Below are 26595 nucleotides of genomic sequence, written 5' to 3'. Positions count from 1 at the left end.
CTCGGGTTCGAGACTTGGGAGCAGCCTCTCCATAAATGGGGGTAAGGCTAGCCGACATTCACCTCTCCCAGACCCTGCGTAAAGCGGGAGCCTTGTGCACTGGGTACGACCTTTTATACAATTTTCTAAAAATTTGGGGTAAACTGATGTTTAGCCTAATGGAAAGGGATCATCTCCGGATCTCTTCCACCAAATCCATCCAATCACCTAATCCAGATCCTTGAAATTTGATCTAACGGTTAAAGTTATTATAACTTTTAAAGGGGTCCCCTATTTGTAGCCGTTGGATCAAATTTCAAGGGTCCGGATTGATTGATTGGATGGATTTGGTGGAAGGGATCCGGATATGATCCCTTTCCTAGCCTAACATCGGAAACCTAGAGATTCAAAATAAAGGACTATATGTGGGTTACTATATAAGGATTAATAGTGACATATTTATTTCTTTATGAAATTAAGATTTTCAATTTGATTGAGGAAGACCTTAGTGACGGTGACACAACATGGGTTCAGGCTTTGCTCGGAGCACAGGTGAGTAGACTTTAATATTATGTAATAAATATTTTGCATATGAAAAACTCCCATGTTATATATTGTGTATTTAACTTGGATTTACAAATGGTTATTACCCGATCATTGATCTGCTTTGTGAAATAGTATGCGTATATGTGTGTGTGTGTGTGTGTGTGTGGGCTAGTAGATACCTTGTATATTTACTTTCTCGTTTCATGTGTGGATATTAAGTCCCTAATATGTTACATTTCTATCTGATTCCATGAGTGGTTTATGGACTCCTGCTTGACTTTCAATAGGTTCCATAAGTGGTTTTGGAACACTACTTCTGTTCAATTCGATGGGTGGTTCTGGAACCATAAATCTTGTCGGAGTCCATGAGGGGTTCTGGAATCCTACAGTGATTCCTTGAGAGGTTCAGAAACTGTGCATAGTTTCTATCGGTTCCATGAGAGGTTCTAGAACCCTACTTTGTGTATCTTTGTTATCCAGTTCCATGAAAGGTCCTGGTAGGTGTGGACACTTCGAACCGAAAACCGAAACCGAAACACGAACCAAATCAAACCGCACTGAATGGTTTGGTTTTGCGGTTTTGGAACGATTTCGGTTTTGAAATCGAACCGCAACATAGAAAACGGTTTGGTTTCGGTTTTGGCTTTTGAAAACCGCACCGAAACCGAACCACACCACAAATATTAATAAACATTTAATTACATGTCCATATTAAATTTCATGTTTTAATTGGTTGTTTGTTAGAATCTATGCACTTAGTATGAACTCAACCATACTGGAATATCATCATTCATCACTTTCTTTCGTTCATTAACTTGAAGGACCTTTGTTATTTTATACCATCACACACACACACACACACACACATGTATGTACAAGGGTAGACTAATCTTGTTATCAATAGTCGAACAATGAACTAATGAAGTCCACTCATTTGAAGCATGATATCACATATTCAAGGATGAAAGTGTCGCTCACGTTTAATGAATTCAAAGTTATTCAACTTGTATTATGTTATACCTTGTATGGGACATCCTCTTGTTGCACAAACATGTTTTAATATCACAACTGCATACAACATGCTAATTATTTATATAACAAATGCTTTTTTCCTATTGCTACTGGGAAATGCTTATTAATATGTTAAATTGCAAATTGTACATTTTTTTCTTAAAAACGAAACCGAAACCATTTGAAACAGCACCGAACCGAACCACAAACAAATTTGGTTTCGATTTCGATTTCACTCAAAACCGCACCGAACCAAACCGTGCCCACCCCTAGGTCCTGGAACGCTGAACTTAAATGTTTTTAAATCACATATGTTGTATTATTGTCACTCACACAAACTTTGTAGCTTATCTGGATTTTTTATTTGCTCGGTGCGCCATTCTCACGGCGTAGAATTGTTTTCCAGGGTAACAGTTAGCAGTATTAAAAGAGGTTTTTAAGGGGTGTAGCTGGCATGTGCAGTGCACTCAAGAGTAGGGTTGTTCCCTTTTGTTGTAATTTTATTTATGTTGATTATCATATGTATATTATGTACGAGTCTCAATTACCTCTATGTATTATTGTACTGTTACTTTTAACTGCCACGTGTTGATCTCGAGATCAGGACGTGACATATTCCCTTAGGCAATGTTTTGATAATTGATGTTTTCTCTTAATTTAAGTGTTTACCACAAAGGCAGGCCTCGTAGACTAAAAATAATGACTAGAAATTTGCTTTCATTTGGCAACTCATTTCGTCCCTTTAATTCCGGATTTTAACTCTTGGCCAAGCACAAAGCTCATCATTTTTTTTCCAATTCAAATCTCTTTGGGATACTTTTGGGGTCATCTTGAAGAAATTTGTAAGTGGGAAGAAAAATGTTGAATTTTTTATATGAAGAAATTAATTTCGTTTGGATCATATTTGATCACAGTCGTTAAATCACATGCTAACATTATCATTGGAATACTCTTATTATTTTTTTGTTATTAAAACTAAATTTTAGGTTTTAGGCACTTGTGCAAGAGATGGTTTAAGTCGACACAGTTGACGCAGTTGAAGGCTAATAAGACCCACTAAATCTTCTTACCCATTCATCACGTGAAAAACATTTATTAGATAGATGATTCTCTTTCTAAACACGCGACAAACATCAGTTGGACAAACGACACCACTGAGACTGAACCTCAGTTACAAGAAAGAATCTCTCCTCACCAACAGGGAAGCAAGTACAAGCCCCACGGACTTGTTTTGTTAGTCATTTTAAAGCACCAATTTATGTCAAACAAACAAACAATTCATATTCTTCTTCCATATCTTCTCAGTGATTGATTCCTACCACATTTTTATACTAAAGAAAAATAAGTACACCCAAAATTATATTACAAATTGGTAAATTACTCCAAATATACACTAAAGAGGTAAATTACAGTTTCTCAAGTCAGCAAGTAACATTTATTTGAAAAGATTCAAACCCCATTCCGAAAATCGACAAAAGATGGCATGTTAAAAGCCAAATTGATAAGGCATTCAACAATCAACATTCACATAAAATTAAAAATAAAACAAAACAAAATGATATACATAATATCTGCCGAAGTTTCAGTAAACCAATTCCCAGACTGTTCTATCTACCAAACATTTGCAGATCTATGGTCCACTTTTATGATATTCACCCCGATACCCACATTATTCGCAAAACCATATTGTACAGATCTTCTTAGCACCCGAGCCAAAGATGATAACAATGAAGGCAACTACAAATATTGTACATTGAAATAATAAACACACGCTAACATAATTAACGACACTAAACAAACCTGATTCATTGATCCTGCTACTCTTATTCCTTCCAATACCACCAATTAATCCATTCTTGAAACTGCTGCGCGGAAGCCACTTTAAAATGGGATGACAATAACAAAATGAAGCGGTTGCAGCCTCCCAACGTAGCTCAATATGTACAGATTTATAAAAGCAAGCACCTCAACAGGGAATGCGAAGAACGTTATTTTCCATGGAACCTCTGAGTTACGCATCAATGGTTTGCAAGACTGACTTTGTAGGGTTTGAATCCCCTCTTCCACTGGGTTTTGATCTAGCCTTGATGGGTTTCTGAGAACTCGGCGTCCCTTTGACATTAGATCTGATAGGATGTCTGGAAGTTTGTGAGACATTACTTCCTCCTGACCAACCCAAATTGAAAATGAAAAATATTTAGCCACACAAATATAGGTGGTTTCCTAAAAGGTAGGAATAAACATCATAGTGCATTGCTTATTTACGTGTTGGAATTCATGTGAATTCGTCAGATTTGGATTCATGTGAGTCCATCGAGAATTGGATAGCAACCAATCTTAAAAATGAGCTATACATAAACATGAACTTATTGGGGTTTGTATCCGGACAAACTTCAAACCTATTGGAGGGAAAATGAAGTAAACTACATGTCAAATAAGCCATAAGGCAGTTGGTTGAATTAAGAAACTGATGGTAACTGCCATGTTGATGGGATGAGGCAGTTACCAACATTAAAGGAGTGGATTGGTCCCTCTTCTTGGTACACAACTGATGTCCATCTAGGAGTGATTGCCCATCGAAAATCCTGAGCATTTTGCAGTGTGTACAAGAGAAGGGAAGACATCACAACCGAGAGGATCATGGCTGCAAGTTCAGGTTTATATACTTATTGCAGTTCCATTAGGGTTTGTAATGATGCTGTATTTACTGCAGCGAACACTAGGGTTTACACTTGTATAATTATATTAAAGAACATGTAGTTTAGTTACTTAGTTCATTGGATCCTTGTACTAAAGAGATTACATTACGATGCAGCATTTAGTCCCTTGGGGAAATGACATCAAGCATACGCCACCTGCGTATTCTAGAAACAGATATGGCTATCTCAAGGCTTTTTGTTTTCCGGGGAGCTTTATAAATTGAGATAAAAAAAATTAAAAAAAACACATTAAGAAAAAGCCTGGATGTGCTGCTAATTCACAGAGATGAGCTCATACAATATATATAGAGAGGGAGGGAGGGAGAGAGAGAAAGACTCACTGCTATTTGGCAGAGACAGCCGCTTCTTTGCCCGTTTGTCTGATTCTGTGGCTCTCTCTTTTGGATTACTATGGGATCTTGAAGTAATAGCAGGTTTGGAGTTTCTTTCTTCAGCTGCACCATCCAAATTTGGCTTCGACTTTTGCTTTTCAAATTGGGTATTGGATGCCTCTAACATTCCGGCCGACTTAATAGGTGAAGAATCACAGCCATCAGAATGACACGGACCGGCTTTTTGACTTGAAATATTTGATTGAATATTTGAAGAAATAGGTTTCTTGCCAGCAGAATTTAATTGGGGCATACTGCTGTTCTTATCATCAGCTGATTCATCCACATGTACCATTACTCCATCCCTAAGATTAATATCTAGAAAGCGGTTCTCCCAGGGGCGGACAGCCATCCATCTTTCTAACCAGTTCCATCCCCAGCTGCTTTTATCTGGTTCAAACCCAGATGGAACTGGCAGCTGCCTTGATCCAGCTTGCCACTGCACAAAAACAAAAATCTTATGTGTAAGTTTGTGGGGGTGAACTAAATGCTTCTAACAATTTCCAACTGGGAAAAAAGACTTCTAATGACCCACTGCAGGTCAATATAAAAGATTGATGCAGCTGAGATGAATAATGTGTGTGTAACACAAACACACTAGAATTCCACAACTTCAAAGAAAAAAGCCATCAATCACATTCACATCGAAATGTCCAACAAACTTTATGATTTTTATGTTTTCCCTTACAATTTCAATAGGGTGCTGTTATTTTGGCACTCCAAATTTTTTAATTTTTTGAACAAACGATATTATCTACACTAAGGGGGTGGGGGAGTGGGCTAAGCCTCGCAATGGTCTAGCAATAATGTAGTTCAAATTCGCCTTTGGAGAGAATCGAACCTAAGACCTCTCACTTACAAATGAAGAGGAATACCACTATACCGTAGTACTAAGTGGCTACTCATTTGTTATTATGTTAATAAGAATCAGTGGTAAAGTATGTGACAAGCCTTGTCCATCATACCAAAAAGGAACATGTTTACCTCAACCAGCGAACTTATTTTAAAAGAATTCTATTTGTTATCTCTGTCTGCCTCAGAAACAAATTCGTAGATAAGTGTCTTAACAATTTGTTTGATGGCTAAAGTAAACTTCAATTTAATGGGAATCAAATTGAGGATTCGGAAATCACCACAAAACACACTGGTCTAATTATATAATGAAATTCAGTTTTGCTTAATGATGATTTCTAGAAGTAGCTGGCCCAACTTCAAACAAATTATATTGGTTGAAACTTCTGTTTGAAACAAAAGACCTAGTAAAACATTATTTGTTATATTTATTATACTAGCTAAATATCATATTAAAGCTCAGAATCCTAAACTGAAGTCACTACTTTCCCACTCCAGATGATTATGTTTCAACATTTATGCTCCTCCTTTCATGTCGTGTCTTTCCTTTCAATCTTCCATTCAATGCAATCCATAAACAAATTCAAAGACAAATATGCTGCTACAAGGAAATCAACAGAGCGGTTATCATGTGTCACCTGATGAGCAAGAGCATATGCCATGGCTCTCTCACGCTTAGCAGCAGCCTCCTGCCTCTTCAACAACTTGGCTTGAATTTCTTGAACAGATCCTACACTGTCACACCACCCTTCCTGCACCAGAGTCAAAAGCAAGAAGAAGCTGTCAACTTCGTGAGTCTGATCCTACACTGTCACACCATCCTTCTCCACTCGCCTAAGACTTCGCCTTTTAAAACATTGATCCCATGTACAAAAAGTGAACACTAAAAACTAAAAACTTAAAACGAAATAGTTATCAAACCAGCCCGAAGTGTACAAGACACACTTAAACCAACCACAGAGAATATAAGGTTAAATAGAATAACACTGACTGCCAGATTGCTCACGATCCTAATCAAGCTGAGCCTACCTTGTGTTGTCCCTACCTTTTACTTGCAAAGAAATATTTTTGGGATATTAATACATTACAACAGAAAGGAGTCCATCACAAAAAGAGAAAGAAAGTATAGCTGCAATTTTCATGACAAATCTGAACTACTAAAAAATGTTGGCTAAAAACTGCCCTCCTATCTAGATGAATATTGGACAGAGGTATACCACTGAAGTCAGTTGAAGGTTGAAATGGATGCCCACATAGAGAGGCAAAACCTAGCCCTGTCCCATTATTTCCCTCTAAATGCATTGAGATTCTCTAATCACCTCCAGCTTCTTTTGCGTTTAGTTTCTGAACCATAGCTGTCTCGTTTGCCAGCCCTTAGACAGTTAGTTACAGGGATGCCTTTACTAATTTTTTGAGTATTTATACTCCCAGGTTTTAACTCCACCTAAAATGAGAGAGCTAAATCCTAAATCCTAAACTTCAAAACAAAGATTCTACAAGAACCCTTAGGCATAAGCTACTAAATTCTATAAGAGAAAACCACAGTAATCCATAATAGAACTTAAAAAGAAAAAATGTAATGTTTTCAGAGGTGAAATAAAGTTGGAAAAAGAGCTCTGCGCTATAGAGTTGGGCTCCTAATTGGAGGTTTGCAATAATTTCCTATCAAATTACAAAGCAGAACAATGGAAAAACATGAAAATAATGACTCCCATCTGCACAGTATACTGTTTTGTAATTAAAGTAGACACAGTATCTACACTTGCTTACTTCTATTTCTCGGACACGAGCCTCGTTTGCAAGTTGTTCATGAAGCCTTTGTTGAGCCGTTTGACCTTCCAATGCCAGGCGAACGCGCCTTGCTCGCACTCTAGCCTGAACTCTAACTAAAGCTTGCATACAGCGAAGAGTTATTGCCGCTTGTTTTCTCACAGCATGGCCTCTGACAAGGGCTTGAAGTCTCACCAATCCTTTTAAAGCTCGAAGAGCTCTTCTAGCCTGATATTTATCACCAAAAAATTATAATGTGATGACAAAAAAAATATGAAAAAAGGTCAATAAATCAAATTATATGGACAAACACAACATGCAGCCACTGTCAATAAAGTACAAACTTTGAAGATGTGGTAGATTAAATGAAGATTGCAGAACAAACCCTTATGCAAAAAGCTTTCTGAAACAATAAACATTTGCATTTTTTCTCTTCGACATGTCAGTCCAACTATTCAAGCCACCAACTCTGACTAAACAAATACATTCTAGGTTGCTTCACAGAAAAAAAAAAACTTGTCAACCAATACAAAATGGCATGTTTGCCAAACCACAAAATGAAAAATGTTTATAAATTCAATTAGCCATCTCTACATGCTTAATGATGACCTGACTTTTTCAGCTTAAGGCTTGGTAGTTGCATACAAATCAACATTTTATTTTGTCACAAAATAACCTGATAAACTGCCAAACTGAATCTTGATCTATGCTTGAGAAATAAGCTTGATTATGCAAACAAAAGATTGCTATCAATTTTATTGGAGCTCATTTAGAAAGTTAAGCAGTATTACCTTTTTCTTTTCGTGTGGTTACTGAAATGCTAATGGGTGGTACCTTCAGCAATTTTTATAGTTAAGGGACTGTTTAGTTTTTTGTGGTTAAACTCTAAGGGGCAGTTTAGGATAGGCATGTGATTGCAGAAACTAATATGACAGATATGGAATTTTGGAATTTTATCACTCCAGTAATATTATGATATGCAAGTCCAACTTCTACTTTCATTTTTCCTTTGTCTATAAATGTAAGCATGTGCGCATATCAAATCCTTCATTATTTCTATTAATTAACACTTATTCCTGTACCAATTTTTGAAAAGAAAAACAAAACATATACTATTATATAATTGTTAGAGTAAAATGAGACTTTTGAAAGAAGAATTTGATATAAATTAAATTCATTTGAAAAAAGTCATACTTGAAGTAAGCAATACAAACATCATTATCAGTGCTCGATGAGTGCAAATAGAATTGAAAATTTTAATACCAGAAAGCCACGAAAGGCTGTTTGAATGCGTGTGGCAGCCCATTCTTCCCTAACATTCTGCTCACTTTCTGCATTGTGCATTTGAAGTGAGGCAGAAGAAGAATCCACAGCATCTGGGTTTAATTGAGTACTGGCATCTCCAACTGGTGGAGCAACATCTGCATCAAACTCACATTTAAGTCTATTTGTGTCAAACTCAATGGAATTCGTTCTCCTGTCCCGAAACTTGTAACCAGCTATTTTCTGCAATGATTGAAAACAGGGAAATAAGTCAGACAAACAGGTAGGTTTGGATAATGTAAAAATATCCCATAAGAAAACAAGTAAGATGGAGAAAAAATGTCATTGAAGTGTTTATCCAACATTGCAAGTGATTGGATGAAGAACAAGAAAGAAGAGGAAAAGAAATAGGAAGATATATAAGATTGGTATTGAAAGTCATGCTACCCACATTGTCATCTTTTTCAATAGATTGCGACTTTTCTGATTTCTTTAACAATGCCTTAATCCATTTTCCAGATACTCCCATGTCGTCAGTCACTTCAGCTCAACCAAATGAAGACCTGCTAAGGGAAAGTTTTTGACAGTTAAGTTGTAAGTACAGCAATAAGACTTATTAATTATTATAATATTACTTAATTTCCAAAAAGGATGCTTACTGATCTCTCACCTAAGGAACCATTGCTACCGGAATAATCACTTGTGTAAACTGGTGCACCAACCCAAAATTTCAGGCAACATCCTCATGTCTTTGAAAGCATTATAAACATGAAGCTGAAGTTTCAAAATATGCAGAGCCAAGTAACCGCACATATGAAGCGAATCAAACCGGAAAACAAGAGTGATATTTTATCACGAGTAATAATCATACAGATTCTAGAAACTCAACCATATATGGCATTGTCAATTGTCCTTAGGCCCAGATGTAAGCAATACTACCTCATAAGTTCATAGCAAAACTTGATAGAACTAAACAAAGATTCACCATAGAAACAGACCCTGTAACTTCCACAGCTAAGATTCAGTGGCTGAATATTAGTCATATTGTAAAAGCAGAGAGGCTAAAAACGCTTACAATTGGTAATACAGTACCCCAATCGCACAGTGATGTAGGACATGAAATAATATTATCAGAAGATGCAATTCATTTGACTTTTGAAATTCTTCTGAAAAAAACAGCTGACATACATTGAATATAAGGCAGCAATTATACTGTAGTGGGCTAGATTAAAATCTGTTACATGTATGAGTCTTAAATGAGGGGGGTTTAAGCATCTATAAATTCATGTATTTGTAAAGCAAAGTAGTAGAAGTTGTTAACTACTACATTCTAGCGGTATTCCTCTTCACTTGTAAGTGTGAGGTCTTAGGTTCGATTATTGCAAAAGGCGAATTTGAACCACATTATTGCTAGTCCATTGTGAGGCTAAGTGTAGATAATACCAATTGAATGAAATTACAAACCTCAATTGCGATCAACCAAAGCCATCCTCGACACTTAGTGAACACCCCCACTAAGCCCAAATTCAACCCCCTCCATTCCAAATGACCGAAATTCGCAACTTTCGAACAATCCAGACTGAACCCTCGAAAAAAAATTCCCTAGTAACAATAATAGAAAGAATTGGGCAAATAAACGCGGATCCACCGATCACCAACATAACATACTCAATTCACTCGAAGGCGGAAAATGGGACACAAGAAAACAGAGAGAGAGAGCAGTAAAAGGAGAGAGTAATCTGAGTGAAATTACAGAGAAAAGTTGGAGATACCTTGATCCATCAATCAATGGGGTCAAACTAGTTAAACCCTCAGTCAATTTCCCCTCTATCCTTTTCAATCTCTGCTCACTCGAATTGGAATTTGGAATTTGGAGCTTCAGTTTTTGCTTCTGCTTCGTTCAAAAGGGAATTTTGCAGTTTGAGATAAGAAAGGCCGGCAGGAGTGAGGACCGGTCGCTAATGTGCACCGGGAGGCTTGTTACAACTTTTTCTTGATACGGCGCCGTTGAGAGGGTCGGGTCCCTGTCACGCATGAGCCATAGTGTGTGTGACACAGTTAATCACGCGACGAATGCCACCCACCGAAATATAATGAAAAGCGCAAGTGGCCTTTAACAGTAATGTGATGGAAAATAATTGAATTTTTACATGACGGATTAAGTTCGAACTTCGTTGGTATCTAATTTAATTTATAATCTAACAAAATTTATTGATTGATAATATATATGTAGGGAGTGGTGAACGATTAGGTAGGCCTTTTTGCCCCTGTGCACGTTAGAGTTTGTTAACGTGATTGGTATTAAAAAGGGTATGTAAATATATTGTAAATATTAAAATTTTTTATTAGGAAGGATAGTTGTGTGTCCTTTATTGTTTCCTTATAGAACAAGGATTGTATCTTGTATATATTGTCTATTATGCAATACAATGAAAATTTTAAGCTGTAAAATTCAAGTTGGCATCAGAGCCTACCGTACCCTAGAAAAAATTCCCACCATACCCGTGTATCACAAAGAGGAAAGCAGCAAGGTTTCTGGTCTGTCGCTGCATCTTTGCAGCAAGCCAAACCCTTGTGTGTTGTGCCGTGTGTTCTGTATCACAGTACCATGCTGCTGCTGCTCGTATTAGAAGATATGCACCCTTGTTCGTTGCTGCGATTCTGCAGAAAGACAAAGGTGTCTCTGCCGTGATTGTTGGGATATTGCAGTTTGTTTTTCTTTTTTTCTGTGTTTTTGCATAAAAGCAACAACTGCCGTGTGGTGCTTTGCTGTTGGTCTCATATATATTTAAGGGAAAAAATAGTTGTAGTGTTTTTCAATGCAATTGCGACAATTGTTAGAGTAATTGATTGATTCAGCGTGTGGTTCCATAATTGGTGTGGTATTGTGATTGTCGTGTATTACTGTCTTATGAGTTATTACAATGACGAATGCTGGTTGGATTCTAGACTCGGGTGCAACCGATCACATGACTTTTGATAAGAATTTATTTACTAGTATGACAACCAGTTCACGGAAGTATATTGCAACTGCTACCGGAACAACAACACCAGTTTTGGGGGTCGGCACTGTGAACCTCACGCCAGCCCTTCCCCTTCATCATTGCATGCTTGTTCCCTCATTGTCTCATAATTTGTTATCTATTCCTCAAGTTATTGAGCAATTAGACTGTGTTGTACTTATGTATCCACTATTTTGTTTGCTTTAGGATATTCAGACCAAGAAGATAATTGGGCGTGGAACTAAGAGAGAAGGGTTATATTATGTGGATGACGTCGTTCCTGGTAGAGCTAATGCAGTTCGAGCATCCCGTACCAATAATTTACATGAAGTTTGGTTATTGCATCGTCGGTTAGGACACGCTTCGTTTGGGTATTTGAGGCGTATGTTGCCTAGTTTATTTCATGAAATAAAAGAATCAAACTTACATTGTAAGGTATGTATTCTCGCGAAGAGTCATCGCGTTTCGTTTCCTCCTAGTATGAATAAAAGATTGTTTCCTTTTGAACTTGTGCACTCTGATGTTTGGGGTCCCTCTCCTGTTAGTACTTTGTCTGGAATTAAATGGTTTGTTACCTTCGTTGATGATTGCACTCTTATGACTTGGATTTATGTGATGAAGAATAAAAGTGATGTGGGTATGGTGTTTCGATCATTCTTTCAAATGGTTGCAACACAATATTCCTCTCTTATTAAGGTTTTTCGCTCTGATAATGGAGGTGAGTATATTGGTTTCGAGTTGTCCAGCTTTCTTCAGGATCAAGGAATTCTACATGAGACTACTTGCCCTCATACCTCACAACAAAATGGGGTTGCTGAAAGAAAGAACCGTCATATCCTAGAAACTGCCCGTGCCTTGCTCATTGGTGCATCTGTACCTAAACGGTTCTGGCTTGAAGCTGTCACCTATGCCGTGTATGTGATTAACCGTATGCCATCCCGGGTTGTGGATTTTCGTACACCTCTCCAAGTATTGATAGAATTTGTTCCATTAGTGTCAACCAATACTTTTTCTCCTCATGTATTTGGGTGTGTAGCCTATGTTCATATTCACAAGATTCATCGTAGTAAGCTCGATCCATGTGCTCACCGGTGTGTTTTTCTGGGATTTGCTCCTCAACAGAAAGGGTATAAGTGCTACCACCCTGAAACTCGTTATATGTATGTAACTATGGATGTTACCTTTTCCGAATCCGAGTTCTTTTATGCTTCGATTCCATCACCTTCCGATCACCCGGGGGAGAATATGAGTGGTGATCTTGGGTGGTTGGATATATGTAGCTCAGGGGGAGTATTTATTGACAAAAAAAAGTTGTGGAAGCTCTCCAGCAAGACACTGCTGAGAATGGAAACAGTGAATCTCGGCAAGACACTGCCGAGAATGTGAGTATCAGTCAGCCAAGTAGCACTGAACCAGTTGAGTCTTCTAGGCAATGTGTTGTCGAGTGTGATGCAGAGTGTCAGCAGGGAGTTGCCGAACCAGTTTCACCGCTCTAACAACCATTAGCTACCGAACCTGCAACCCCTTCTCTCAAGCTCAATAGTGCCACCCAATATGTCTTATCTGAATATTCATGAGGTAAGTACTACTGATACTCATGTAACTAATCCAGATAATGTTATGAGTACATATAAGTTGCCGCCAAGGCAAAATTGTGGTGTTCCTCTTGACAGGTTTTCTCCTGAAAGAAAAGTGAAGTATCCAATAGTTAATTATGTGTCATGCTCAAACCTTGCACCAGAACGTCAAGCCTGGGTAAACAATGTGGAAGCAATCTAAGCACCAACCCGAGTTGAGAAGGCCTTGAAGGATCCTAAATGGGCTACTACGATAGATGAGGAAATGATGGCACTACATAAGAATGATACATGGGAGGTAACGGAGCTACCTAAAGGAAAGAAACCAGTTGGGTGTAGATGGATCTTTACGATCAAATACAAGGCAGATGAATCGGTAGACAGGTATAAAACAAGGTTAGTAGCAAAAGGTTATACTCAAACTTATGGTGTTGATTATCAAGATACATTTTCTCCAGTAGCGAAGATGAATACAGTACGAGTTCTGATTTCTTTAGCTGCAAATTTGAATTGGCCACTAAAACAGTTTAATGTGAAAAATGTTTTTCTTCATGGGCACTTGGAAGAAGAGGTATATATGGATTTTCCTCCGGGGTACGATGCCGGAGGGAAAACTGGAGTATGTAGGTTGCGAAAGTCACTCTATGGACTTAAGCAATTGCCTCGTGCATGGTTTGGTAGATTTACCCAAGTTATGAGGCGGATTGGGTATTATCAAAGTCACTCAGATCATACATTATTTGTGAAATGAGGAAGTGGTAAAGTGACAACCTTAATTATTTATGTGGATGATATGATAATAGCGTGCTTGACTTGAGTTTGCCAATGGTCATCTCAGCTCTAATCATACCTATTGTTCTTTCTCCTACTTGGTTAAAACCTTGGATCAGGAGGTGACTTCTAGATAGTTCATCCTCCTTAATGCCGATTGTGGTCATTATTGACTTTGGCATGATGTTTATGGCCGATCCACCGTCCATTGCACTGCAAAACAAGACCGCGCCCTTCTTAGAGACTCATTGTAGGAATTGCGCCCCCTGAGGGACCAACCATACTCTCCAGTGCAAGAGGGTAAATCAATTCCTCGACACCTATATGGGTCTGCTCTCCAAGGTGGGAGGATAAACTTACACTCCGAATATCCAAAAGTGGATGAGCTGTGCTTCCCTAGTATAACTAGGTGCACGATGGCTTGCGTCGGGATTCCTAGAAGTAGCCACAATGGCCTTTTTCAAGGTTTAGCTAGCTAAAGGATTTTGGGTCTCTTGGCCTAATCTGCCGAGAACAGGGCTCTAGAGACAAAGGGGGCACATTACGTAATACGCCCTACAGATAGCTGCCCTAGAACCCTAAAGCTGCTACTGAGTGCACTAAGGTAGCCTACAGTTTCCAGAAGACTACCTACGGCTTGCCCTTCGAGCACTAAAACCATGCTAAACTTATACAACCGCACATTCTTGTGAAAGGTTAAACAAGCTAACATGCATATACGAAGCTTTATTCACTGCCGACATATTACGTAGTCGATAAGCTTCATCTCTGCCAAGCGCAGAATGACTTACACTAAGTCCTAAAGTGTTGTGATACCTGCTATGCAACCTATGGAATTAGAGAGAGCCAAGGTTAATAGCCTAGTGGTCACGCGGACTTGTTTGCTTCTGTAAGTAAGGAATTTGACTGCCAACCCTATGGTTAACAACTTTGCAAAGTTTTACACCAACACCTACGATTGCATCGGCTACGCAAGCCTGTCTGTTTATAGAAAAGTATCACGCTTGCCACTGGTCAATAAAATCCAAAGGTTAGGGCATGAACAAAATAAGCGAAGATGGAGAAAAGTGAAGGAAGTAAGTTTATTAAATTTTCTAGCAAAATTGATAAACAACTAGTAAAGACCGAATGAGTTCAAGCAAAGAAAAAAGTAACGAGGAAACCAAAGAAAATCCTAAAGACTACCTAGAAGACTACTCTTTAACAGCTTTGACACTCCACGATTACTCGGTCACCACACCTTCAGCAGTCACACCATCCGGCACTTCACCCTCGGCTGCTCCAGCTTGGGCACCAACATCTCCGACTGCTTCACCAAAAGGGGCCTTAAAAGTAAAGGCATGCAAGTTTTCCTGAGAAATGAAGAAGGTTTCAAAGTCTCTTCTAACAAATTTAAAGTCAGATGGCTTACCAAAGAGATGATCTACATAACCCAGCTTGTAGAAATCAGCCTGACTCTGAACAAGCGAAGCCTCGAGCCCAGCCTTTTCACCTTTTAGCTGCCTGATCTCCTCGAGCATACCAACACGGACGCTCTGCTACTCATCCACTTCTTTCTTCAAACTTTCATTGATCTTCAGTGTACCTTGGAGTTCTAACACTTGGGGTTCAAGCCTATCAACAACCTTCTTGAAGTGGACCACTTGGTTATAAGTAGCAATCAACTCTTATCCTTTGTATAAGCAGCATAACGAAGCTAAGAAACGCCACACTTAAGATCTTGAATATGAGGTATGTGACATCCGATCTCCTTCTCTACACTTTCATACTTAACTTGGATTGCGTCAAGCCTAGTCTTTAAGTCAATGATCTATTGGCAAGCGATCTCAAGTTGCAGAGAAGTGGGGGCAGAAATATTAGACCCCTTCAGATCGACGAGCTCAGATTCTAACCTTTTGATCTTTTCGGATGAAGAATAAGCTTCAGCTGTCACAGCCCTTGCCACGTCCTTGGCAGCCTTGGTATCCTTTTGGTCAAGGAGCATAGACTTGGCTGCTAGAATAGTCATCTTCTGCATCATGGCAAGTAGAGCAGTCTTCCTATACTCCGTCATATGCTTCACAAAGGAACTTGGGCAAACAACCCCTCTAACGCCATCGACAAACTTGGCACAAGCGCCCATGTCTTCAAATAGATCTGGTTTCAAAAGTGCACAAATTTTAGCAGCTTCCCTAGAAGTAGGCTTAGTGGATTTCTCACAGCTGCCTACGTAAACAGTTTTCTCCTTTTCTAATAGGCGAATCAGTCTCAGCAGCTCTAGGAGTGGGCTTTGGTGCCACTTTAGGAGCAGAGTCCACCTTATCGCTCTTCATAGTAACAAGCCTCTCTAAAGGTGAACTGGACTTAGCTCCCAACGGACATCTTGGTACGGACATCTTGGAATTACCTCCCAATGCTGAGCAATCTTATTAGCAGTTGTACTAGCCATTCTTGACATGGCAGGTGCCATAGATAGCAGCCTTATTTTTCTTCCCATAGGAATAAGTCATGTCAATCACAAGCCTCTCGGCAGCGGGCGGACCTTCACGAGTAGCGGAGGAAGTCTTCAGTTTTTTCTTAACCGGCATCTTTTGAGTAGGCGGGGAATATCTATTATTACCACTTTCATTCATAGTAGGCTCCACGACAGTGATCAGATGAGCCAATGCATCCACATTGATCCTTTTTACCTTCTTTCTCGGGAGTGATACGATTAAAGGTACACCTCAAAGTAGCACACAAATGTCTTATTGATTTTCCTTATTAACACTAAGATTTGTCAATTGTAGCATATGAAAATAAGGGTCTTTCCTGTAGAAGATTGTTTTATCTAACTACTTAAAATGTCACAAAAGCTAGGCCGTTGTCCCTACTGGCCAGTCACCGAAAAATAATTATTAGACCAACTTACACTTATCAAAACTGCCTATGCTCACACAAATTTTTGGGATTTTTGGAGTTGATTTGCTATTTAAATTAAATCGAACAAAAACAGGACATAAACAAATTTTAAATAGTTCACAAATTAAGAAAAAAGAGTTAGGGGAATTGCTATCCACCACCAAATAATCATGCAAACATGTTATGTTTCATTCAAATTCCTTTTATTTCCGGATGAAGATGCTCAAGTTGGCTCAATGTTAGAACTCAACCTATTACTCTTTCTTATGTAGTATGTTAAGAGAATGGCGTTTTCAACTTAACTTAGTCCCTAGCATGCAATTTAGAATGGCGTGTTCATAGATTTAACAGGTAGAAATCATTAAGAACGAAAAGAGTTTGAGTCATCACAAGGCATCATAAGTACTGGCGTTGTCTTACTTATCCTAGAAATTGGTTCACATGTTAATCGCAATTAACAAGTACTACTCCAGAACATATGTAGGTCCTCATTCAACAAGGGCAAGCACACACATATTCATAGCATTATAATCCTAGATATGCTTACTAAGTATGCATCCATAGAAAACAAATAAGAATTCATCAATGAGACAAGTAGTGAAACAATTTTCATCCATTCATAAAAGTAATTCAAATGAAATGTCATAACAAACTTGCAATCATATTCGGGGCTTCAAAACAGCCCCTAACTATTAAAAATTTAGTTATACACAATCCTTAAGTTAAAACAAAAGATAAACATGAGTTTGAGAAGATAGAACTGAAAGAAATCGACCGAGGCTTCCTCTTTCTTTCCTTCCTTCCCCAACGCTGCTTTTAAACCAATTTTTGCTGCATCATTTCCTTTTCTTTAACTCACCCACTGATAGCAATTTAATGATGACAATAAGTGAGAGGAAATGGTAAAACATTGTAACTCTTTGGGTAGCCCTTATGCCAATTACTCCCTCTTAATCCTCATATTTAATTCCATTCCCTTTTATATTTGAATAAGTGTCAGCTGACTTGTTCTTGGCTGCAAGATTTATTGGGTTTAGTGCTTCCATTGTAGTTACAAACTGATCAGCCTCTTGGTAACCTTTTAGTGTTAAAACGGCCATAACTTTTTCTCGACAAATGATATTAACAATCTGTGAAATGCTCCAGAAAATAGACATCCGTAGCTTTACAAGCATATAAGGCTCATTCTCTAATTCATTCTGAGCTATTCGCAAATTTCTTCCAAAGTCAGCTGATCTGCAAAGACAGTTTTGACTAATTTGTCACTTAAAATCCCACTTGTGCTATTTTTCTTTTCTTTGCTTGACAAATCCCACAAAACACAAAAACAAAGTAAATAGATAAAAAATATAAGGAACTAACTAAGAAAAGAGAAGTAAATTTGATGTAAAATATATATAAATATGAGCTTATCAGGGAATAACCCACTTTTCTCCTGGCGAAGGGACTAAGTAGCCAACGCCATTCACAGTACTCAGTAAGGGAGCCTAACCCATACTGGCTTTTCCTTCATTTTTTTCTCTCAGACCAGCAGGCAGAAGGCCTGCATGCCCAGCATTCTAGCATCCCATAAGGCCAGTGACTTCCTCATCTTTCTCAATCGTCGACTTGGCCCTCGACAGGTCTAAAAGCCCAAAGGATATGAGCCATGTGGCTTGCCTAGCATTGTGCCCCAGGGCCTCAATCCGCGGCCCCAGCCGTGCAAGCTGCCCTTGGCTCTAGCCAAGTTGACCAGCCTAAGCAGTGGTCCCTGCCACAACACCTCCTCAACCCATGCCGAGCCGACTCCTGGCCCTTGCCAACCGATGTGCTGCACCACCCTGACGGCTGCCCCTCGACAACACTATCTAAGAAAAAATAAGAAAAATTAATTTTTTTCTTACCTTGGTGCGTCGCGGATAAGACAAAGAAAGCAATGAAAGATAGTCATTTGCACAGGCAAGATGTAGAAGATTACTAGAGAAGGGGGAACAAATATCCTTTAAGCTCTCTCTTTCTTGTAGGGTAGAATAAATCACTCTCCAAAGTTGATTTAATAACCCACTTAAGGTGGACTTAAATAGGCTTTGAGAGAAATTTATTTCCCTTTCCTAGAAGGATCTAATTTCCTATTAAAGAGGGAATCAACATCAAAATAGGAAATAATCATACGTTTCCTAAAGCAAGAAGATCTCTACACTTGCTGCCCTTTCCTACGAGCAGCCCAACAGGTGTGGGGGCATTTGTGGAGCCAAAAATAATCACAAGGTGACACATGGATTTTTGGGTAAAAAAGAACAAAATTACCCTCAAGGCACACCGGGATTCCTACGTGTGAGCAGCGGGCAATCATCCTTCAACCAAGTCAAAAGTGCCCAAAATATGTAACAATTCAAAACCTATTTCATCCATCCTTATCAAATCCTCTCCACAAGGTAACTCCCAAATCTTTCCCCTTTTATTATATTAATTAGTTAATCAATAAGGCAATTATTCTATTAATTGGCTAATTAATTAGTTAATTATTCAATTATTCCCAATTGAACACAAATCAAGAACCTAGCCCACAAAAGGAGCCAAGTGGTCGGTCTTCTCTCACCCAAGGAGGCCGGCCACACCCCTATAAATACTACCTCATTCTGTCTAAAACTCAATTCCAATTCTCTTGTTAAACTCTCTAAATTCTGCAAACACTTTTCCCTTAAAATTATAACTTTGGCATCGGAAGTTCTTCGGCCAAAGCCTCCCCCACCCATTCATCATGGGCGCGTGAGGCTCTTGGCCTTGACCTAAGGTGTTATTTATTTTGTAGGTGCAATTTTGTCCAAGAGCAAAGAGGAAGAAATTTGCATCCAGTGTCTACACTAACTCTTTTCAAGAACATTGAAGAACACCCATGAAAACCCATAAGAGCTCCTTGAATGTTTTTCACTCAATAAAACTCAAATTTTCACAACTCAAAAGCAAGGTTCTAAAAAACACTAGGCGCTAGTTGGGCGGCGAGCTGGCGCCTAGTGCCTAGGCGGCTAGGCAAATTTAGGTAAATTTCTTGTATATCTTGTAAATAAGTGCATATTGACACTTACAAAAAATTATACTTGTATGAAATCCATGGATAAGATAATAAAAAAATGATAAAATGCAAAAAGAGTATCCAACAAGTCCAAAATTTAAAAACACATTAAGCATATATGCCATATAACCATAGTGAGGAGTATTGTAGGATGACGCATGTATAACAAGTTCACAATTTAAAACCACTTAGACTTAGATAGGGTTTTTTATTTTATTTTTTAATTTCATTAAAACAAAAGAAAAAAAAAACCGCCTAGCCCTGCCTAGCCCGGCTAGAGCCCATCCGATTTTTCCAACCGATTTGCAAGAAAACGCCTCGGCTCACTACCGCCTAGGCCGCTTTTTAGAACATTTCTCAAAAAAGAGTTAACATCTGATGAGTAGTTTTTATATTATATATTTTACCCTAATCTTAGTATATTTTGGTTAATATATTGGAAGAATTTTGATACTTTGAATTGTATTTTCAATATAGGACTTTCGACTTCCTCTAGAGCAAAACAGGACCAAATGGACGAATTTTGGAGTAATTCCAATTGGAGGACGTTCGTGAGTCACTTAGCTTGATCGTATCAAAATTTGGGATTTTTTCACCAAGCGGTGGTTTTCTGGCGATGAAATAAAGAAGCAGTGCGCAGTGCTGGAAAGTGACGTTTTTGGGCTTAAATTGCGTTTTTGGAGCCTAAGATGACCTCGGATGGGTTCGTGGCCTTCTGGAAAAGTGTTCAGAATAGTCCAAACATTAAATCCAGCTATATTGGGCCAGTTTTGGAGCAGCTTATGGGCCAAAACGTGGCTGTTCAGTTTTTAGACGAATTTTATTATTTAATTTAGGGTTTTGTTTGCTAGGGTTTGTGTGGTGGCTTAGCAAATATATTGCTTGGCCGTCTACAGTTTTGAGTACGCTTTATTTTATGCAATATTGGAGACAGAGAGAAGTGCTAGGGTTTTGAAGATTTTCTACTTGAAGGTGTTTTCAATCCTTTTCTTAATAGATATTTCTATGATTTCAATTATGAATATGCGGAACTAATTTCTTTTGCTAGGGCGAAGCCTTGAGCCTTAGCATGAATATGTGATTTTTATTTAATTGCTTATGATCGATTGCATGCGTACTTTGAATTGTTAATCACCGGGATAAAAACTATCTAATTGTCGTAATGCCTGATCACCATTAGGATCTTTAGAAAAGTAATTTGATGCAATTTTGGTCGGAAGGTTCCCTGAAATTGACGCTGGCTTCTTGTGATTAATAATTGTAATTTCTCTTAGGATGAATATCACGTCTTAAGGATTGCATGGTTTTTCAAAGGATTTTCATAAAGCATAATGAGTCTTTCATGTTCATATTTGATCCGAACGTCCGGACGGGTTGCATGTTAGATATACGTTCTACGTTGGAGGTTCCAAGTAGAATATGAATTAGGAAAATCTAACCTTCAAAGTGGTATGTGTAGATCATAAGTAATGAGTAAAAATTCATAGGATTACTAGGTGATGGTGGAACCCTAGTGCCTTCTCAATTTGATTTTCTCAAAACTGTTTTCTTCTCTCTAGTTTTAATATTGCAGATTGTCTTATCATTAATAGTTAAATTCGTTTTTAATTTAAGTAAATTATAAAATCAATCATCTAAATTTCTACTTTACAATCATTAATTGGAATCTGATTTGTTTCGAATTATTTAATAATCCCTGTGGAGAATGACCTTACGAGATCCGTTTATACTACAATAACCTTGTGATTCTTGCAAGTAAAATAGAAGGTTTTTATCGCATTCACATAAGCAGTAAAAATCCTATCAAGAAAATGGCGCCGTTGCCGGGGATTATTTAAAATAATCCCTACGAATCAGATTTTCAATTAGTTATTGCTGTTTATACATATATAAAAAATAAAAAAATATTTAATTTTCGTTTTCATTTATTTTTACAGATTACAACAGTACAGATTTCAGAAATCTGTGCATGGTCAGCACCCGTTCAACAGTGCAGAAATTGATTCCATTTGATCCAGAATTTGAGCAGCATTTAAGGAGGAAACGCAGGGAGCAAAATTTGCAGCGGGTTCGTCCTCTGCAGGAGACTTTTCTGCAATCAGACTTTGACCTGCACAAAAAAAAAAAAAATGGCGTTTATAATTCCAGAGGCAGGTCTGCCCCTGGGTGATTCACTGACTGCCCATACCACAAATATACCCAGTTGCATCACATATCCGGCAGTGGAGGAAGGGACTGCATTTGAAATAAAACAGCACATGTTGAATATTCTACCTACGTTTCATGGGTTTTCATCTGATGATCCTAACATGCACATTGCAGAATTTTTAATGGGGTGCAAAAACATTTTGGTGAGAGGATTTTCAGCTGAATCTATTAAGCTGCGGTTATTTCCATACACTCTAAAAGATCAGGCAAGAAGATGGCTCCTCACACTCCCATCAGGAAGCATTACAACTTGGGCCCAACTCAGTGAAAAATTTTTAAACAAGTATTATCCGGCTTCTAAGACCCTTGACATGAGAACTCAGATTTTATCTTTTGCCCAAAAACCAAATGAAGAGTTTCATGAGGCGTGGGAGCGATTTAAGGAGTTGATTAGAAAATGTCCACATTCGGGTATTAACACTACTGATCAAATGCACATATTTTTCAGAGGGTTGAATATGACTACAAAAACTCTTGTCAACGCTTCATGCGGAGGTACGTACAAAGACAAAAATGCACAAGAGGCTTGTTTGTTATTTGAAAAAATGGCAGAAGATACTCAGCAGTGGGCAGTGGAGCAACCACAATCTAGGTCAGCTTTTGAGATGCCAAATGGTTCTCCATATGTTACAGCACAAATTGAAAAAATGGAGAAAAGGCTAGAAGCAAAATTTGACATGTTATTACAGAGAATGCCAGGTTCACAGGTTGCTGTACAGCAGCCTTTACAAGCTGCCTGCAGCATTTGCAGCTTGACAAATCATGATTTTTTGAGCTGTCCACATAAAGATGCTTATCCAGAATTTACAGCAGAGCAGGTTAATTCATTTAACAATTTCCAGCGTCCCCGATATGACCCGTATTCTAATTTCTACAACCCAGGTTGGAGAGATCATCCTAATTTAAGGTGGGACAAGGAACAACACACTAGGCCTCAATTTCAACAGCAGGTACAGCAACCTGCTGCACCTAAGGCTGCTTGGGAAGTTGCAATTGAAAAATTGGCAAATACTACCACTCAAGAAATTCAAAATCTACATGCAGCAGTGAAAAACATCGAAAAACAGATGGGGCAGATTGCTTTACAGGTTTCAGAAAGAGCTCCGGGTACATTTCCTAGTCAAACAGTACCTAATCCAAGAGGACGAGAAGAATGCAATGCTATACGGACTCTACGGTCTGGCAAAAGTTACAACAACAAACATGAAAATTCTGTTGGGAATTCACAGGCAGCAGAACTACCCCAAACTAAATCTGCAATTATTGAAGATTCTGAAATTTCTGCAGATTCTGGGCAGTCCCCAGACAGATCCGAAAATACTGCAGAAGCTTCCACAAAAACTGCAGAACGTGTTTACGAACCCCCTATGCCGTATCCAGAAAGGTTGAGACCTAAAGCTAAAGATCAACAGTTAACAGATTTTATGAAAACTTTGGCTAAAGTTCAAATTAATCTGCCGTTAATTGATGCCATTAAGAACATTCCGTCTTATGCCAAGTTTTTGAAGGATGTTTGCACAAAGAAAAAGAAGCTTGTTGATTTTGAGAAAGTGATTCTTACAGAACAATGCAGTGCGGTCTTATTACATAAATTGCCTCCAAAGAAAAAAGATCCGGGGAGTTTTACTATCTCTTGCACCATTGGAAATAGTGATTTTAGTAGTGCTTTAATTGATTTAGGTGCTAGTGTAAACTTAATGCCATATTCTGTTTTCAAACGTTTAGGTGAAGGGGAGCTGAAGCCAACCTCCAGTATTATTCAATTGGCTGACCGTTCAATTACCTACCCTAGAGGAGTCATTGAAGATGTTATTGTGAAGGTTGACAATTTATATTTACCAGCTGATTTTATGGTGTTAGACATGGATGAGGATTTGACAACGCCCATTATTTTGGGCCGCCCATTTCTGGCAACAGCCCGAACTCTTATTGACGTTGAAGCCGGAACATTAACATTCCGAGTTGAAAATCAAACTGTTGTTTTCAAGTTGTTTGAAGCAAGCATACATTCAGGTGACAAGCAAGAATGCATGCGTGTTGATGCATTGGATGGTTTACCAAGTGCCAAGTTTATGAACAGATCATCAACTGACCATCTGTCCATAAAGCCCCCGAATTTAACTCCTGATTTTACAAGTCCTAAACCACAGCAACAAAGGATGCTACATGAAGACCAGCCAATGAACACATTGAAAAAACATGAAAATTTGCCAAGCAGCCCAAATTTTAAGAAAATACAGCCTGGTAAAGAAGTGTGGTTATTAAGTTCAGATTTCAAGTCATTTCCAGGGAAACAAGAGTCTAGATGGAAAGGCCCTTTTCTGGTTACTAAAGTTTTTCAGAATGGTAATGTGGACATTAAGGCTAAGGGCACAGATTTCTCATTGAAGGTGACCAAACATCAACTAAAACCATGCATAGAGAAATTTGGTGTAGGCGAGTCTTTGACTCTAAAGGCACCAATGATCTAGCCACCGGACTTCCGCAACGTCTAACTACAGACTTAAAATAAAGCGCTTATTGGGAGGCAACCCAATTTTTCTAAACTCTTTCTTAGTTTTAATTTTTGTTTGATTTTCTCTTTAATATAAAAAAATAAAAAATAAAACATACATAAAAAAAATAAAAAAAAATAAAAAAAAAAACAAAATTTGAAAAAAATGGAAGATTGCATATTGATTTTATTTACCTAGTTTATTTGATTTTATTTTAATTTTTTGACGCATATTGGTTAATTGCAGGTTGCGAACGTGGAAAATAAAGCGCGTCCTATGCTGGAATCCTGCACCCAGCAGCAAGTCTATCGTTCACATCAACCACATCTACACTATGTTGGAAATTTAAAGCAGTCCACATAAAAAGCCATTCACATATGCAAGTTTGGGGGTGATTGTTGCAGATCCAGCACATAAACAGAATTTAGAGCAGTTAATTTCTGCAGCTCAGTTTTGCGATGCATGGAGGAAGCACAATTAAATCACAGATCCATACACCACAGAACTGAGTACAGATATTATTACCAGATCTACAACAACTACACTTGCAGGGATTCGACTTTTACCTCCCAGATGCATCGATCTGGGTCATGCGGCCTGTGCTGTTTTCCTCCGTTGCTCTTGTGTGTTTACTTCTGTGTCTTTGGCTCTATCATGGATCCGTATACCCCTACATAAAGACCAACAACATGAGTACATACAGGTTACATATGGCATTCAAATGAACTGTTGTTGAACTTGTAAATGTTGAGCTTAGCAAAAGCAGACGAACGAGATCTGTACCTATATGACATACAGAGGCCGCGACAGTTGCTGTTGATTTTGCTTTCTGGGACTATTAGACCGGCAGTTTAAGCTTGTTTTCTCACGGGTGTATGCTGGATTTGAGTGTTATTTTTCAGTCACACTAGGGGTTATTTTTCAAGTATCAGATCATAGTCCATCAATCAAAAGGGTTACGGGTTTTACCTCAACATTTGCAGATCCTTGGTTGAGCTGAGCTGCTGACTCCGGGGGTGTTCTTGTGTTGTTGTCTCGGATTTGAAACCATTAGGGCTCTTCCCACTGATAAACCACATGCAGGTGTTAGTGTTTGTTCCAGATCTCTCCAACAAATAAATTGGGCACTGCAACCACAAGATTGGAGGATGATTTTACCTTTGGGCTTCCGTTTTTCCGATTTTCCACCACGGCGGGGTACTCACGGCGGTGTGTTGTTGTTGGGTTATGGACGGCTACGGATGCATCAATCTGCGAGGAAACTGAGACATACACAGAACAATCAAATGCATCAGTCACAAACATTTTCATGTTACTCTTGGTGATGAAGTTAGCAGAAATGGAGCTACATCTTTACATTTGAACGAACAAAAGGAGAAATGGCATGGCTTAGTTTTTACCTGCAAAGGGAGGAAGAAGGACTTGCTTTGACATGGAGAGAGTAAAAGCATTTTCAGACTTTCTAGAGAGAGCAGAGCTAAATTGAGGAAAGGAGAGAAAAATGTGAGAGACAGAGAGGTCCTTTCATTTTAGCAAAATGGGGTCTGCGAGAAAGAAAGAGATATGGGCAAATGGATTGATCTTTACTCTTAATTTCGAATCCTATGGAGCTACCCTTCTTGATGCCTGACACGTGTGCGCCTCATCTGTTTTTTATGTTTCCCTAGGGCACGGTTTGGAGAGAGCCGTTTGGGCTCTGTGATTGCTGATTGACAGCGCCAGACAACAACTCTGCACGCCACTTTCCCCTTGCATGCCAGCTGCGTCCCATTCATTTCGCAGGGGATCCAATGTTCAAAGCACGCCACTTTTCAAATTGCATGCCACAATGGAGTCCATATTCCCAGGTGCTTTCTTGTCTCATTATTTATTTATTTTTTATTTTTATATATCATGTTCTTTATTATGTTCTTTGTCCTGACGTCTTCGTCCTATTTTGTTAATTAGTCATAGATTTAGTTCGTTTCCGTTGTAATATAAAATTTTCTTTGGTTTTGTTCCTCATTTTCCCTTTTATAATTCTTATATGTTAGTTTAAGTTTATTTCCTTTTTGTCATTTTTCTTTTATTTTCCACACCTTGAGGACAAAGTGTGAAA

At 38.5% G+C, this 26595-nt stretch overlaps 1 protein-coding gene, 1 long non-coding RNA gene and 1 other non-coding gene across 29 annotated transcripts; all 3 read right to left on the bottom strand.

Moving 5' to 3' along the window:
- Window positions 1–3077: 3077 nt before the first annotated feature.
- Window positions 3078–10641, bottom strand: LOC103418918 (protein IQ-DOMAIN 5-like). Of its 26 annotated transcripts, none has more exons than XM_008357029.4 (9): window positions 10285–10576; window positions 9977–10114; window positions 9183–9221; window positions 8964–9075; window positions 8513–8755; window positions 7250–7477; window positions 6118–6231; window positions 4577–5066; window positions 3078–3702 (listed from the first exon to the last, which is right to left on the bottom strand). In XM_008357029.4, the coding sequence occupies exons 4-9, from the start codon at window positions 9039–9041 to the stop codon at window positions 3548–3550; spliced, it is 1308 nt and encodes a 435-aa protein (XP_008355251.2). In that variant the 5' UTR covers window positions 9042–9075; window positions 9183–9221; window positions 9977–10114; window positions 10285–10576; the 3' UTR covers window positions 3078–3547. The 26 variants fall into 26 exon arrangements, with proteins under 26 accessions (XP_008355251.2, XP_008355250.2, XP_008355255.2 ...); XM_008357028.4 differs by having other exon boundaries at window positions 9183–9261; window positions 10285–10572; XM_008357033.4 differs by having other exon boundaries at window positions 9172–9221; window positions 10285–10545.
- A 10954-nt stretch (window positions 10642–21595) lies between these two features.
- On the bottom strand, window positions 21596–26039 carry LOC114821677 (uncharacterized). Of its 2 annotated transcripts, none has more exons than XR_011579305.1 (6): window positions 25898–26039; window positions 25656–25759; window positions 25467–25562; window positions 25281–25375; window positions 25064–25167; window positions 21596–21904 (listed from the first exon to the last, which is right to left on the bottom strand). It is a non-coding gene; the product is annotated as an uncharacterized lncRNA (long non-coding RNA). The 2 variants fall into 2 exon arrangements; XR_011579306.1 differs by lacking the exon at window positions 25898–26039 and adding an exon at window positions 25855–25894.
- Window positions 22311–22415, bottom strand: LOC139194870 (small nucleolar RNA R71). The gene has a single exon (XR_011579608.1). It is a non-coding gene; the product is annotated as a small nucleolar RNA R71 (small nucleolar RNA).
- Window positions 26040–26595: the final 556 nt, after the last annotated feature.

Source organism: Malus domestica, chromosome 03 (assembly GCF_042453785.1).
Source record: "Malus domestica chromosome 03, GDT2T_hap1".
In the NCBI taxonomy this organism is placed as follows: Eukaryota; Viridiplantae; Streptophyta; class Magnoliopsida; order Rosales; family Rosaceae; genus Malus; species Malus domestica.
Note: the sequence above shows the minus strand (reverse complement) of the source record. Positions and strands in the feature narration are given on the sequence as shown.